Source organism: Loxodonta africana, chromosome 20, assembly GCF_030014295.1.
Source record: "Loxodonta africana isolate mLoxAfr1 chromosome 20, mLoxAfr1.hap2, whole genome shotgun sequence".
Lineage (NCBI taxonomy): Eukaryota > Metazoa > Chordata > Mammalia > Proboscidea > Elephantidae > Loxodonta > Loxodonta africana.
In genome coordinates, this window is record NC_087361.1 from 74,582,896 (window position 1) to 74,599,773 (window position 16,878).

Sequence of the window (16,878 nt, forward strand, 5' to 3'; positions counted from 1 at the left end):
CCTGTGCCCACATCCGGAGAGGCCTTGGGGGGCTGCAGCCACCTTCCCTCGAGGCCAGCAGGGACAGGGCCTGCTTCACAGAGCATGGGGACAGTCGAGGACAGGCTTAGTGGTGCCGGACTTCATTCTCCCTCGGGTGTACTGCAGTCTGGGGCCTGGAGAGCAAGACTGATCTCAAAAGGTAGATATGAAAAACAAAGAAACTGCCAGGTGAAAAGAAGAATGGGTGAGCGGTCCAAGAGGAGGGTGTAGGTAGGGGATTGAGGGGAAGTTGAAGTAGGTTGTTTATTACAAAACACGGAGGTTCTTGTTTCCTGGGGCCGTGGCCTCATACCCAAGGAAAGTCTGTGGTCCTGAGCACACAGCGATTCTCTCTGCTGGCCCATGGGATGGGAGGAAGCAGCAAAGGCCAGAGCCAGGGACACTACCCTGGGCCTGGCCTTCGAGGGGCCCAGCCTGGTTTCAGTGATCAAGGCCAACTCCATGATACTGCCCTCATTTTCCCTCCCCACAGCATTAGAAATAAGTCAGCTAATAGAAACCTGCCTCCTGACAGGCTGAGAATCCAGGCCACTGTCTGACAGGGGTGGCAGAGCTGGAGTGGCTGTCCCTCTTGCTCCTGCCTGTCTACATACTTCACGAGCCAGCTCAGAGGCCACCCCCGTGAAGCCACCTCAGATCCCTGTCCCTAAAGGCCCTCCTGCTCTGTACTGCCGGACGTTTGATTACAGATTGTGCTCCTTTCCAATTGGGTTACGTGGGCCAGCCTTGCCTTCCCGGTGGTGGGAGTACAACCTCCTGGGGTGAGGCAGAGTTCTCTCACTTATCACAGTGATCGGCATAAGCCTGGGAACAAAACCAAACCAAACCTGTTGCCATCCAGTTAATTCCCACTCATAGTCGAACTTGCCACCAGGGTTTCCAAGCCTGGCGACAGGAGATACTTAAATACCTATCCAGTGCTGAACTAAATTGCTTCCAGGAGTAGGTTCATTTGATTTCTGCCCCTTTATGGGCTATATTGGAAATACTGGTGGCATAGTGGTTAAGAGCTATGGCTGCTAACCAAAAAAAAGTCACCACTTCGAATCCACCAGGTGCTCCTTGGAAACCCAACGGGGCAGTTCTACTCTGTCCTTCAGGGTCACTATGAGTCTGAATCGACTCAACGGGTTTTTTTTGTTTGTTTGTTTTATTTTATGGGCTATATTTCAGCTCTTAAATGTTTTTTCCCCAGTCTAGATTTTTTTGTACGAAACATTTAACCGTTTCAGAAAAATTCTGGAACGTTGTATTTCCCCTTTCCACCATTAAAAGCCACACAATCAGCCAGTGGTGGAGTAATTTGGGAAAGGACAGTGGTGATGGTTGGCACAATATTATCAACATATTCAATGTCACTGAATTGTACATGTAAAAATCTTTGAATTGGCAACTGTTTTGACCACAATAAAACAAAGAAAAAAACACCCCACGTAATCACATTATAGAAAACATAAGAAAAGCCGTCCCGGCCCTGGTACCACCATATGGCCATTTTGGTTTCTTAACAGCCAGTGACATTTTTAAAAGAATTTACTTGTAACCCCATTACTCTCAAATTTTCTATTTTTCCACATCCCATTTAAGATACTCTCCACATATGTGTTTTTTTTATACAACTGTTTCAGTCATAGTTGTAGTTGAGTATACACAATTTTCTGTTGCTTTTCTCAATGCCACATGAATCCGCATTTTTCTGTGTTGCTTAGTATTCTAATCTCTTAATTTTGGACTGTGAGGTTGTTTCCAGAGTTTTTGCTGTTACAGAAATTTGTCATGAATAACTGCACTTACGACTTTTTTTCTTCTTTCATGCTGTTTTTATAGTATCAATGCCCTTGTGTTGGTCAAAGGCTATGAAAATTTTCGTGGCTTTTGAGACAAATGCTTACATTGCTTTTTGCTTTAGAGAGTCACTGGCATTGCATGAGGGTATTGGGTTGAAGAAATCTTGTTAGAGACATTTATCAGTAAATATATATTTTTTCTACTGCAATAATGAGGTAAAATGATACTTCATTCTAATTTGTATTTCTTTAGTTACATAAAAGATTGAAAATTTTTCCATATTTACTTTGTTATGTGAAGTGCCTAATCAATGTCTTTCACACATTCATCTATTATATTTCTTATTAATTTGTACGTTTATTTAGGATGGAGCCCTGGTGGCACAGTGGTTAAGTGCTTGGCTGCTAACTGCAAGGTCAGCAGTTGGAACCCACCAGTACTCCATGGGAGAAAGATGTGGCAGCCTGCTTCTGTAAAGATCACAGCCTTGGAAACCCTAGGGGGCAGTTCAGCTCTGTCCTATAGGGTCGCTGTGAGTTGGAATGGACTTGACGGCAACAAGTTTGGTTTTTTTGGTTTTGTATTTATTTAGGACAAATCATTGTCACGTTTGATTCACATATTTTTCCAGACTTTTTTCTTAGCTATTTTCATTGTCATTAGTTTTATATTTTTATATACTGTAGTCAAATTTGTTGCTTTTAGCAATTTCAAAGTTTAGAATGTTACTTTCTTTGATGATCTAAAAACATTCAAATCTATTCTTAAAAAATGATTTTTCTATCTTGTCTTTTTAAATCTACATACTGTGTAATTTTTTTTTTCAGATTTCTATCCAGGTTTTCTAACATCAATTACCAAATCTAAAATATTTTAAAACCTTGCTCTTAACCTTTGTGTTGTGATGTCTAATTTATTATATAAATTTCTTATGTCAGCGTGTCTGGTTCTGGTCAGTGAATAAACAGGGCAGATCGGATTATCAGTGGCAAATGCCTGGTTTAAAGATCCTCTTTACTCCTTGCAGGAAACCCTGGTGGCGTAGTGGTTAAGTGCTACAGCTGCTAACCAAAGGGTCGGCAGTTTGAACCCACCGGGTGCTCCTTGGAAACTCTGTGGGACAGCTCTACTCTGTCATACAGGGTTGCTGTGAGTTGGAATCGACTTGACGGCACTGGGTTTGGGTTTTGGTTTTCTTTACTCCTTGATAGCTTCCTGATCCTGGGCTCCAGTTTCTCCATCTTAAAACAGGCATGATAATATTTATTAATAGGGGTGTTGAGAGGATCAAATTAGATACCCCTTGTGGGAGTCACATCCTCAGGCCGGGTCACAGCAGGGTTCAGTACCTGTTCTTCCTTCCCCACAGGCTCTCCCTGACATGCCCCGGGCACTCCACTCCACCCTGTTCCTGGCTTAGTAGCATCATGATGGATCTCTCTTGTGTTCGATTGTTTTGCTGCTAGTCTCAGAGCTGCTTGCACTGCTGCTTCTCCCCTCAAAGACACAGTAAATGTCCTGGGAATGGCATTGGAAATTTACCAAGAGATAATCCCCACATGGGGGTCTTCAAGGCCTGACCACCACAGTTCACGGTGCCTCACGGTGAATTCCACAGTGTGACAGAATGAACGTTGTAGAGAAACTGCTGACAGGGCTGAGGCATAGACAGACCGCATTATGTCAATTCGGTTGTGGCCGACAGGGAGGTTAACAGTAATGAGTCCTGAGCAGGAGGAAAACCCTGCCAAACCATGTCTCCTTACACATTATTGGAGAAGATGAGCTATAATGTACAAATAACTCTGACATAAGGCAGACTGTTCTGTGATCTCCTGCCTTGTATCAAAACCGGAGCAGATCAGCCTTCCTGAAGAAGAGGTGCACGGACTGTGTTTCCACGTCCTCTCCTGATAAATATGGAACTGGGGATGGGAATCCTCCCTTTTATTCAGTATTACTGACTGGCTACCAGGGTGGGGTGTCCCACAGGCCACACACCCCTGAGATGTTGAGGAGAATCTCCTGGTGTTCGGGGGAGGGAGAGGGTGGTAGAGGAAGGGGAAGAAGGTGGTGGCAGCAGTCATGACCCCAGCCTTGCAGCCTGACCACCTCAGGGGCCGGCTGGTACACACCAGGGAGGGGCCCCACCCTGGGTGCCAGAGGCCATGCAGAAAGTTTCAGATGTTCAATTATTTCAGAAGCTTTCAGGTACTAAATATGGGGTGTCTGGGAAAGGACCCCATCTGAGTCAGACTCAGCGTTCGGGCTCCAGCCCACACCACTGAGGGGATGACTCAATGTGAAAGCCTTGTAGCCTGCAGCTGTGTAATTGTCTCTAGGCCAGATCTACACCAGGCAGCACTATTGCCCCTTAGGAGGCCTGGGGGAGGGCGCCAGGGATGGGCAGGGAGGGTGGGGTGGAGGGGCGTAGCTTTCAAGGAATATGACTCCTATCCCTCCTCCACTGTAGGTTGCCACAGCTCTAGTTTTCTTTTAAAAGGTAAAAAACAAACCCACCAGAAACTTCAAAAGACAAGCAATAGGGAAGTCCCTTGATATAAAAATGGCCCCAGAATTTGTTTGGAAAGGAAGTAACATTTTTCTCTCTGTAGTAACTATTCTGCCCACAGACACTTTTAAACCAGGACTCGCCATTACTTTTCAGTGATTTCACAGAAAGTTCGTGTTGAGCTCTAGTTGTGTGCAGCAGGAATTTGTCATTACTCCCTCTGCATTGGTGGGGGTTCCCCACAGGTCAGCGACACCTTAATCCCTAAGGTCACCTTCCATTCAAATTGACTCTAAACAGTCCGTTCCTGCCGTGGGGCAAGGTATAGTTAATAGACACAAAGATGAATCTGACATGCTTCTTCCTCTCAAGCTTACACATTATTGGAGAAAAAAAAAAAAATTGGAGAAGATGAGCTATAATGTACAAATAACTCTGACATAAGGCAGACCGTTTTGTGATGTCCTGCCTTATACCAAAGCCGGAGCAAATCAGCCTTCCTGAAGAAGAGGTCCGTGTATAGGAACAGCATGAAAAACAGGAGCAAGAGCTTTAGTGGCCCCAAGCACTGAAGAGATTACCCCTCTGCACCCCACTCCCATGCTCTCTACAGCTCAGAGTAAAGACAATGATGAACTGTAAAATGAGTGTAAGAAACTGCCTATGGCTTCATTTTTTCATGACTACATTGATGAGTTACCTTGAAATGCCAACATTTTCTGAGTTCTGGGGTACCTACTGGGTATTTCAGAAACCCTGGTGGTGTAGTGGTGAAGTGCTATGGCTGCGAATCAAAAGGTCGGCAGTTTGAATCCACCAGCCGCTCCTTGGAAACTCTATGGGGCAGTTCCACTCTGTCCTATAGGGTCGCTATGAGTCAGAATTGACTCGACGGCAACAGGTTTGTTTTTTTTTTAATTGGGTATTTCCTAACCAGGTGTTCTGACTTTGGTGAAAAGTTGGGGCAAACCTTCGAAAGCTTTAAATGCTGATCTCAGGAGTGTGAGTTTTATACTCTAAGACACCACTGAGTTTTTGACTAGAGGGAATGACATGATGAAATCAGTGCTTTAGGAAAACTGAATAACAACTGGCCCAACAGTTTGGAGGGAGAATTGGAATTAGACCACTTGGAGGTGCCTGCAGAAATCTGACCAAGTTTTGGGTTTGGTTTTGAATCTTGGACAAGAATTGGACAGTCTTTTCACTTACTCATTTGACAAATATTTATTGAAGTACCTATTGTGTTTAGGCACTGATTATAAGGATAAAAAAAATCTAGGCAAAAAACTCACTTCCTAAGGTACACAGATTTATCTGTAGTACTCCTAGTGTTCAGCCAGCCCACTGATGAGACCTTCACAGCTAATAGGAGACAAGAAAAGATAACCTAACCCACTGTCATTGAGTCAATTCTGACTCATAGTGACCCTATAGGGCAGAGTATAACTGCCCCATAGAGTTTCCAAGGAGTAGCTGGTAGATTCGAACTGCTGACCTTTTGGTTGGGAGCTGAACACTTAACCACTGTGCCACCAGGGCTCTCAATCGGAGGTAACAGAGTAGCAAAAGCAGTGCAATACAGATGCCTCTGGCTAAGAAAGTTGAGGATGCAGTTAACAAACAGCTTTGTGACGGGGCAGTGGTGGCTCAGTGGTAGAATTCTCGGTCTCCATGTGGAAGACCTGGGTTCGATTCTTGGCCAACTTGCTATGATGCTGAGCAAGTTTTAGCAGAGCTTCCAGACAATGCCAGATTAGGAAGAAAGGCCTGGAGATCTACTTCCAGTCCCATGGATCAGAGAAGTCCAATCTGCAGCCAGTCACGGGGAGGGCAGAGCCCGGCAGCGGGGGCAGTTCATCCACTGTGCTCGGGGTCACGGCAGCCAACCACAGCTCTGAGGAATGCTTGCGATTGTGAAGTAGGTTGCCCTTAAGGTCGTATCACCAGACTTGATGTCTCTGTAATTCAAAATTCAGGAGTCTGAAGAAAACTAGGACATGGTATTCTACTGCAGTATAAGATCGTGTGTTCTTTATGAAGTCAGTTTAAACAATACGACCTAGCACATGAACTTGCATAACGAACATGAACCTCTCACTGTTAACAAGGGCTTACCTGCCCTCTACTTTTCGTCCATCTCTCTGTTATAGCACGTAGCATGTCCGTGGTCTGTGAAGGTCTAGCTTCATCCCTCGCAAGGCTGTTAGTCCGCTGAGGGAAGAGAACTTATTTTTGTGACCCAGCCCACTGCATCTAAGAAAACTGCTGAATAAATCTAATCAATGTATTATCAGCGTTAATTTCTACCACTTTTGTGATTCCTCCTTTCTTCTGTCTTTATGAATCTAGATATACAAGAGTATGGGGCCAGTCTGATTGTAGCTCTGTTGTTACTGTGTTGATGCTGGTTGGAGTACCAGCAAGAGGACAATATCTACTGTAACTGTGAGTTCTCGGTTTTCTGTCAATGGTGAAGACATTACTAGTTAGTACAACTGTGAGCCTTTACGTATTTTTTCCCACGACACCTACACCGAAGTGGGAAAGATTGCTTCCTGTGGCTCAGTGAAGGGGATCTGAAATCAGAAGGCTTTGATTCCAGTTGTGATTCTGCCACATATTAGCTCTGTGCACCTGGGACAGTCACTCAACCTGTAAAGCCCCCTCCCCCTCATCTGTGAAATGCAGAGGTTAATGCTCACCTCTTCACAGGTGGTGGCAAGAGTTAAACCAGGAAGCACATCAAAGAATGTTTTACATTGTAAGGCAGTATTTAAGTGGATAGTTTCTATCTGTTTTGGGGTTGAGACCCACATTTCCTTTCTTACATAAACATGCAAACGCAGAAGTATGGATAACTGGGTGGGCCAGGAGTCACTGCCAACTGAATTGTAAACTACAGGCACTGTCACCTACACTTGGCCTTTAGCCCAGGGATGCTTCTGATACCAAAGGTGTCACTACACAGGCGCCTAGGAAGAAATGCCAGTCAACCTCCTTCATAAAAATCACTGAAAACCCTACGGAGCAGAGTTCTACAGTGACATGCATGAGTCGGGGTTGACTTGACAGCAACTGTTGTTGGTTACTGACGCAAGGCACAGATTCAACCACCTAAAACAATAAATTGTGGTTAAAAACAAAAAGAAAACCAAAACCCTTGCTGTCTGTTAAGGAGAACAAAATACATCAGTAGCTTAGGTACCATAGTGGTTTTGCTTATTAATACATTAAAAAAAAAATCCTAATTAGTTTTAAAACTTTTTTGTGAACTCATTTGCTTTTATCCTCTTCAATGGAAAGTAAAAGAAGTCAACACTCGCCCCTTATTTTTCTGACATAAATACAAGTCAGTGTGGTTGTAAGTTACTTTTGTTATGAATACCACAGTGATATTAACACATGATATTAACTAATTCTTGTTGTCTAAGCACTTTGGAATGTTGAGATGCTAGAAGGACCACAGATGACTGAAACAAGATTCTGCATCTTATGTGAAGAACAGCTCTGACATACCAACCCGTGCACCACTCGCCATCAAAGTACACAAAACCATTTCTTTTGCTACTTTTTTAAAGCAGAACTGCCATTTAAAGAGATACAGAACTATTTTTAACTATCTGTACACTTCTGAGGGATGACAGAATTTCATACTCTATAATCTAATTCCTGATTCCTAGGTCAAAACATTAGTGCTAAATTTCCTTCTCTTGAAGTTATTCTTTATTACCTCTCTGTGCTGGCAGGTTACAAAATAAAGATGTCTGTTCTCATTTACTACAGAATATTTTCCTCTGCCGGAGTTAAGAACTATCAAGTAGCCAGGCCAGGTAACACACACTGAAGTGTGTGAGCTCTAGGGTACCATGGTTTGTGTATATTTCTGTAATAACTGCCTGGGTCGTGTAGTCATTTATTTATTTAAGATTAAAGTGCTAGAAAATATTATGGAAGTGTAGCTCTGTTTTGAAGCTTGAGTATCCCATCAAAGGATCCCATGGAAGAGTTCCATGCCTATGCCTGGCAACTATAGATGTTTCTTCAGGTATGTAATTAGGTGTAAGGATTTTTTTGGGGGGGACAGGGGGACTGTTTTGTTATTAGAAGATCTTTTTTTCTCCTAACTTCTGTGATCTGAACGAACAGAAATCAGCAAAGTAAAGTGAAATGAATGGAATAATGGTCCAGAACTGGCTTCCCATGGCTACTGTAGATTAGTGGGTTCACTGGCCATTCAAGTTCAAAGGCACAGAATGTTAATTCTGGCACAATTATTAATTCACCAAAAGATATTGAATTAATATGGTCAAGATTAATACAAAATGAGCACAAACATTTATACACCACATTATGCAGATTGTCTTAGCTAAGCATAGAAAGTAACACTTTTTAACACTGCCTTAAGGCAGTATTGAGACATCTAATATTACTAATAGTTGCTTCTTATAAATATGAATGTTCAAACTATTAAATTTAAAAATAGGTTAAGAGGCAGGAAAACTGTGAGTTCTCCCAAGCTGAAACAATTTTACCAAAAACAAAAACATTTTATTCAAGAAACACAGAAAAGGAGATATTTGGTGCCATGCTTTTATTCAAATGAAAGGGGAAAAACTACACTGTACCAGGAAATAGCAAATATGACAGAAATTTACAGCAGAGCATCTTCAAAAGCCTGTAAGCGACGCTCTGGAGTGGACAGTAAGCACACCATACACTGTACGTGGTCCAGTAGTGTCCACGAAACCATAATTAAATAGCTGCAGTTGGCTTTCAACAACCAAATAAAAACTGTAACAGTCATTCTACAACAAAAACGAAAACACTGAGAGGAATTAAAAGCTTCCCAAAGCTGTGTCAGTGGCAGAATCTGACAGTTTGTACTGGTAACCATGACAAGTGTTTGGCAAGTTTCATAATTATCATCATCATAACTTGACCTCCAAAGATGAAAGCACCAGTGGGTTTCAGTAAGGTTGATGAAAATCCCCAGACTTTATGAAATGGCATAATTTTAATTTGTATAATTTTTAAAGCATAATTCCAATGAAAGCTGTAACAAAAAAAATCTGCAGACTTGAAGAAATATATCCATATTTTTTCTGCATTAATAATCTTATAGTGAGAGCAATGAACTTCTGTGGCAATATTCACATTCTACCTTTAGATACTACAGACATTTAATTCAACTGTTGGACACACGTTAGTAATTTAAGAATAAATGGTGGTCCCACCTAGTTTTGAATAGTTCCTCCATTGTCTTGTATCCATTTTTCTCTTTATTTAATAGCCAAGTAATATCATAAAGAAGGTTGCTTTGATATGGGAAACTTAAGTGATTGGAAAGAACAAATTTAATCATGTAAAATGCTTATTACTTTTTTTGACTATTCAACACATTTTGATTAGGTTTGTTTACTATTTTTTTAAACTAGTTTTAATTTAATCATGTATTTGACAATCATTTCCTTCTAATTGTGATAGAAATTGTTGTCTTAAAGGTAAAATGTGCCATTTCCCGTTTTAATATTTATATATTATATACATAATATGTATACACTTAAAATATAAGAGTTACATATCCTGGTCTCTTACATGCAAACAGTAGGTCACAAATAGTTTTGAGCTACACATACATCTTGCACAGGTATTGGAAAAAAATCTGTGCAATTTTTTTTACAGTTTTAACAAATATACATAAATATAAGAACATAAATTACAGTAAAATATGGACAGCATTTGAGAAAGTATTGATAACCCAGATGCACTGATGCCTAAAGGGCTTATAATAATAGAAAAGTACAGTTCAGGGACATCTCATTCCTACTCTTCTTTTAAAATAAGTAAATACATCAGATGAGACGTTAGTTATCTCTCTCAACTACTCAATTAGAGAAACGTATATATTTTAGTCTCTACTTCCCATGAAAGAAAACAAACTAAGCATCTTGCTTATGATACAATACTGTCTCTTTCCCCCTACGTTACACAGTTGTCACAACACTGAAACATAACAGGGTCACATAATCATTCAAGTCTTTTCCTGAGAATGAAGTTTTTCCCCAACTAACCCTCTGGTATACGTTGTTGAAGGAAGAAAAATCACAGAAAGGAGATTTCAAGATTTCTAAGCTGTTCCACTTGAGAAGGATTAAAAAGAAGAAGAAGAAGAACTCAAAGTAAGTAAAATAATGTGAAGCTATTTTAAAATTAAAATGTAGCCCTTTGTACATGTTTAAAAATTCTAAATATAATTTTCCTATCAGTTATAAATATAATGTAAAGACCTCTTGAGAACTTGTAGCAGGAAGTCCTACATCTTCAGTTTGAAAGACTACTCTCAAGTGTCATTCACTTCTGCCGGCTTATAAAGTGACTTACTTTAAAAGATATAGAAAGCCTTTTTTGTTAAAAGAACAATCTAAATTATTCTGAGTTGGCCAGAAGTGGTATAAAAACAGCACTGATTTAATCAGCAACTTCTTAGAACATATTCTTGGTTAAAACTGACATGGTTTAAAGCAAACCTACTAGCAGCTCTTTACAACACCTCCTTTATGTAGCAGAGAAATGTTAATACTTGAGTGAATAATAAATACAGAACTGTAAATACTTAGCAGGATAATTTTGGCAAATGCCTTAGCATTGTTAAAATATGAGGATTATTGTAAATCTGAACACTAGTGTTTCTCTGAGCATCGTAAGAAAGGTGCAAGTTACCTCTGAAGGTGTATTTCCTACTCTCGTGATCTCCACATTAAACAAACACAAACCTATCTTAGAATAAACCCCAGGGGAGGAGAATAGCAAAATAAACCATCTGAAGACAAGCATGTACACGAAAAGGTTTAAAAAAAAAAAAAAAAAAAAAGGCAACAAATAAAACACATAATTTGAAATCTTAGCCATATTTCAACGGTAAGTCCAACTAGTACAGATGAAAATTCAGTGCTTCAACATATCTTGTTTCAAGCAGATGAACCTGATTAACTGTACAAATCTCCGTTTGTGAATCAAAACATTTCCTTCATCACTTGGACTTATCACCTAAGTGAGAATCTTCCACACTCCAAAATACTGTGGTTGACATTCCAGTTGTTCATGACAACAGAGCTTAATGTCCAGTTTAATGAATGTAAGTCTTGTTGGCAATTAGAAAGATTTTCTACAGGCGGGAAAGATGAAGTGCAAATTTATCACGAATGTTCTGAAGCGTGTATTTCACAACTCCTATGCCTTAGTGGGTAGAAGTTTTTTGGGTGTTACTGGTCTCTTGGTCTGCCACAAATGGCTGTGAATGGTAATTGCATCAACACTGGCGGATAACGTTTTAGCAGGTATGTGGCTAAACTGTTTCCTGTCGGAGTTATACTTGTAAAGGCCCTCAATCATTTTTTTAGTGATAGATTTAGGGCCTATCCCTGTCAGTTTACTGATTTCTTCAGTTTCTGGGCAGTAAGTGTACAAAGACCTGAACTGGCAGCCTGAATCCCGGAACAAGATTAAGAAGTTGTTGGCATCTGACTTCTCCATTTCCTTTGGAATAAAAACCAAAACAAAATGACAACAAAAAATACTTTCAAACATTTCGCTGAGTGAAGTTTACATAATTGTGTTACATTTCTTAGTCAAATTTTACATGACATTTACTTTAAAATATAAATTCTTAATAGTCAAAATAAGAGGCATATTATAAAAATAGAGCAAGCTTTAAGTTAAAAATGTATGCAAACACCTTACCATTGGCTAGTGGGTCTATTGGTTCTGTATGGATATAACAATCCTGTAGGAAACTGTTAAAGCTATGAAGTATCTGCTCAGTCTTGATCTTAGCCAAAGTATGTTTAACATTAACAACTAGGCACTGCTTATCTCCTTTGCTAATGGAGCTTCATTTTCAGAAGAAAGTTGTTATCTACATTTATGAAACGTGAGTGAATATGGACAAGAAGGTAGTATTTCTAGATCACCTAAGTTTATTCCCAGTCTTTTAATTAAATCTTCAGTCTCTCAGAACCCAGTGTGAAGGTAAACTAAATCTAAGAATTTAAACGTCTGCGTTCAGATCTTTTAGAAGCTGTTGAAATTCTAGGGGCTCCACAACGAGTATTTTCTTTGAACTGATAGAGAAGACAAGACTCTGACGGTTTTAGAATGATGCCAGATTTAATTTCTCATGAAAACATGCTTACCTCTAGTATTTTTTTCTTCTGCCCTTCGTTCACTTTTCCAGCCAAACAGCAATGAGCTAAAGCATTTTGTATTATGTGCTTATTGGATTTTGCACTGGGTTCTTTGTAGAGCTTTGGTCCTGCAGTAAGGATTTAACAATAGTAACAAAAACAACATTCCTACCTCAGAAATAGTACTATCTTCGAGTAAGATAATTGTTCCTACACTGATGAGACACTGTAATAGAAAACCAAACTCTGTACTAGGAAACTTCCAACCATACTCTGCAGACCACTCCATCAGAGGAGCTTTTTATCCACACGGGGAAATCTTGAGGATGTTTCTATGGCCTTCTGAAGCTGCCCTGTGACAGCAGTTTTAGAAGCCAGATACAGCTACAATTAACACTGTCTGACATAAGCCATTAAAAAGATGAGAAAAGGGCTCATATTTTTCTTCTCTACACCTCTGGTTTTTTGTTTATTTTTATCATTTCTTTCATCGCTGGCACTCTTTGGTCAGTGAAACCACAGAAGCACTTTTTGCCATTTACAGTCCTCTTCCTGCTTCAAACTTATTAAACCTGTCCTGGGAGGCGAGGGCTCTGACATACTTTCAGTAGTGTACTGGTAAGCTGGTTCTCTTGCGGGGGGATGAGGGGGAGCCCCTGATTTGTATCATTTATCAACTTCTATGGTGTAAATACTCCCATGAGGGCTATTTTCAAGGTACCAATGATTGGACAGCTTGCAAAATTCTTGAAAATTTAACAACTGGTTCAAGGGCTGGTACTACTTGGTTCTAGCACACCACTGCAACTCTGCAACTCCATCACATAAAACAGCACTTGGCAGATGGGTTCATGAGTGATTGTTAAACTGAACTAACGAGGATGAGCCGAGGGAATAACGCAGTAACACTGTCCGATCCCAGGCCTCAGTGGCTGTCAGTCTGACTCTAGGAGGCAGTGTGAAAAGCCACAGAGTTAAGGCTACATGGACAGTCTCTAACAAGTTCCAACCTCTTTAGGCCTTTATAGGGCTCCCACTGTCACTGGCTCACAGGGGGATGGAGGCAATTTCCCTTTCCCCATCTTTTTCTCTTGTGCCTTTTCATTTTACCTCTCAAAATATTCTGTCATTTCTCTAGAAGCATCCTTACCTACACCCTCTTCTTTAATTTGCTTTTATGTCAAAAATACCTACCCAAACAGAGGCTAGCAAAGAACCTGGTGTGGACATGTGAGGCTGGACACTCTCCTAGATCTGAGGAATTCTTCTCTCTCTTAGAGCCTCTTAATACTTATCAATGATGCACAACTCTACATGCCAGAAATCCCAATGTTAGGGACAAGACTTTGTGGATTCTTTTTTTCTCTGTACTTAAGATCTATGCATTGCTGACAGAACCTCTCCAAAACTTTCTTCAGACTCCAACTACAATACAGAAATGGCTAACATTTTTAAGACAGAAGGAGAGAAGTAGAGGAATGAGCTGTTAGTAGTGTGACTAATTTTGTTGAGAAAACTATTTCAAGTCATCTGAGACAAGTCACCACTTCCCTAAGTGGAGCTGTATCACTGAAACGGGCCTACCTGAAAGTGACCACCTGTGTTCACTCTTCTGGCTCAGACTCTCTGGTGTTTACCAAGAGGTGAGCCAATGAAACTTTCTTTACTACCTATATCTATTCTCAGTAAGAGTGTTAAATTCAACTGTTACCCTAAATATGTACAGACAGACACTAACCTGTGTACTCTGTTCCAGAAGCCACCGAAGAAGTTGTTGATGCATTTTCCCAGTCTTTTTCTCCATTTCGACTGCCACAACGACTTGGAGATAAGAAGCCTTCTACTGACTCTGACCTAAATAGTAAATAGAATTTTTTTTTCTTTTGTTCATATCGTCATCGTTTCTTCTTTTTTAAACTGTGCTTTAGATGAAGGTTTACAGAGCAAATTAGTTTCTCATTAAACAACTAATACACATATTGTTTTTTGACACAGGTTGCCAACCCTGTGACTGTTAACACTCTCCCCTTCCCGACCCTGGGTTCCTCATTTCCATTTATCCAGCTTTCCTGTCCCCTCCTGCCTTCTTGTTTTTGCCCCTTGGCTGGTGTGCCCATTTAGTCTCATATATATGGCTGAGCTACATGTATTATTGTTTTATGGGCTTTTCTTAAAAGAGTATCTGGGGGCCATACGCTGGGGTTTCTCCAGTCTCTCTCAGACCAGTAAGTCTGGTCTTTTTTTGTGAGTTGAATTTTGTTCTACATTTTTCTCCACTCTGTCTGGGACCCTCTATTGTGATCCCTGTCAGAGCAGTCAGTGGTGGTAGCCAGGCACCATCTAGTTGTACTGGACTCATTCTGGTGGAGGCTGTGGGAGTTGGGGTCCATGAGTCCTTTGGATTAATCTTTTCCTTGTGTCTTTGGTTTTCTTCATTCTCCCTTGCTCCAGACAGTTTGGGACCAGTGGAGTATCTTAGATGGCTGCTCACAAGCTTTTAAGACCCCGATGCTACTCACCAAAGTAGGATGTAGAACATTTTCTTTATAAGCTATGTTATGCCAATTGAGCTAGATGTCCTCTGAGACCATGGTCTCCAGCCCTCACCCCAGTAATTTGGTTCTTCAGGTAGTCTGGATATGTCTATGAAGCTTCTACAGCTTTGCCTTGGTCAAGTTGTGCTGACTTCCCCAGTACTGTATACTATCTTACCCTTCACCAAAGTTACCACTTATCTATCATCTAGTTAGTATTTTTCACTCTCCATTTTTCCCCTCCCTTGTAATAGAATATTTTTCTTCTCAAACAAAGAACGTTTGGGGGCCAGGAGAGTATATGTGAAAGCACCAACAAAATTATCCTAGATGCTTAAAAATAAAAAGATGGTGATAACTTCATTTGTCTTATTGATAACTATACATCCATGTGCCTAGAGCATAGTAAAACTAAAAACCTAACCCACTGTCATCAAGTTGATTCCTACTCATAGCAACCCTGTAGTACAGAGTAGAACTGCCCCATAGGGTTTCCAAGGCTGTAATCTTTTTGGAAGCAGACTGCCACATCTTTCTCCAAGAAACAGCTGGTGGGTTTGAATCACCAACCTGTGGGTTAGCAGCCAAGCACTTAACCACTGCACCACCAGGGCTCCATGGAACATAGTAGATACTTCAAAATATTTGTTGAATGAACGAATAAAATCCTTTTCCATATGAAAATGGACAATTAATGCAATAGGATGGGAGTACAAAGATTCGAACTCTGAGCTGATAACTGCCACTAGATACATTCTTTTTGATTTGGATATTAGTGTAAGACGATGAAACGCTGGCTTTTAGCTGCTAATCTACATAGGAAGAGAGTACAAAAGAGATCTTCCCTAAGTTATAGGCCATGTACTCGGAATTATTCAACAGTGAAAAATACCCTTTATGTTCAGGAGAAAGAAGCTACAGGCCAGCACTACATAGATGACGCACTTTCTATTTCTATAGACCATGATTTCATCACAATCATGTTGGCAATCACTGATGCACAATTACTGTTAATATTTCAAGGTTATAAAAAGTATCTCGATGACAATAATTCCAAAATTCTAAAAGATAAAAATAGTAAAAGATTAATAAACTATGCTAGTCTTCCTCTTTATACAACTTCTTTTAACAGAAACTCAAACAATTCTAGTCAGCAAAACTTAAAAAAAAATTTTTATTATGATTCACAATTATAAAATATTAAAAAAAAAAGATTTTTTACTTAGAATTCTGTATAATTTCGGGTACCATATTCTTTTCCATGAAAAGTGTTCATAAGGTGTGGATTACCTTGGTGTCCTCTTGCCTGAATGCATGCTCTCATTATCGCCCGTGTTCAGTGATGCCAAAGAAAGGCTAGAGACTGAAAAAACACGATAAATTCGTGACCCTGAATAAAAACAAAATTAGAAATTTAAAAGGAGCAACTAGCAAAGAGTCTGTTCATTAGATAACACCAGCATATAAAAATTGAATTTCTGTAGGTTTTCTTTTTTCTTTACTCTTAATCTAAACACGTAATATGCTTGCATGCATATATACATAAATTTATTTACAATTAGTCAGGAACCTATTTTTAAGAAACAATGATAAAACTAACTTGTTATTAGGATTTATCCCAAAAAGAAAGTGCTAATATGAGACATGAAACTGTAAGCCTAAAGGAAAAAAAAGTACAAAAAGAAAATTAGCAAAAGAAATTAACAAAAAATATAAGATATATATCTTATAAGATATAAGATATATATTTTAATGCATAGGTGAAAAACTAATAGTATTAATTTCAGCCAATATCGGGTATCAAAAAGTTTCACTA

The 16,878-nt window shown here is 39.9% G+C and overlaps 1 protein-coding gene across 4 annotated transcripts in view; it reads right to left on the reverse strand.

Moving 5' to 3' along the window:
* Nucleotides 1-10,446: 10,446 nt before the first annotated feature.
* CAMSAP2 (calmodulin regulated spectrin associated protein family member 2) overlaps nucleotides 10,447-16,878 on the reverse strand; it is a 151,854-nt gene continuing 145,422 nt past the window's right edge. For 3 of the 4 annotated variants that reach the window (XM_010590197.3, XM_064273426.1, XM_064273427.1), the window contains 4 exons: nucleotides 16,353-16,452; nucleotides 14,267-14,382; nucleotides 12,538-12,656; nucleotides 10,447-11,881 (listed from right to left, as the gene is read on the reverse strand). In XM_010590197.3, the coding sequence (XP_010588499.2) occupies nucleotides 11,576-11,881; nucleotides 12,538-12,656; nucleotides 14,267-14,382; nucleotides 16,353-16,452 (641 nt within the window). In that variant the 3' untranslated portion in view covers nucleotides 10,447-11,575. The remainder of the gene's footprint in view (nucleotides 11,882-12,537; nucleotides 12,657-14,266; nucleotides 14,383-16,352; nucleotides 16,453-16,878) is intronic. The other variant, XM_003410206.3, reaches the window with a different exon arrangement.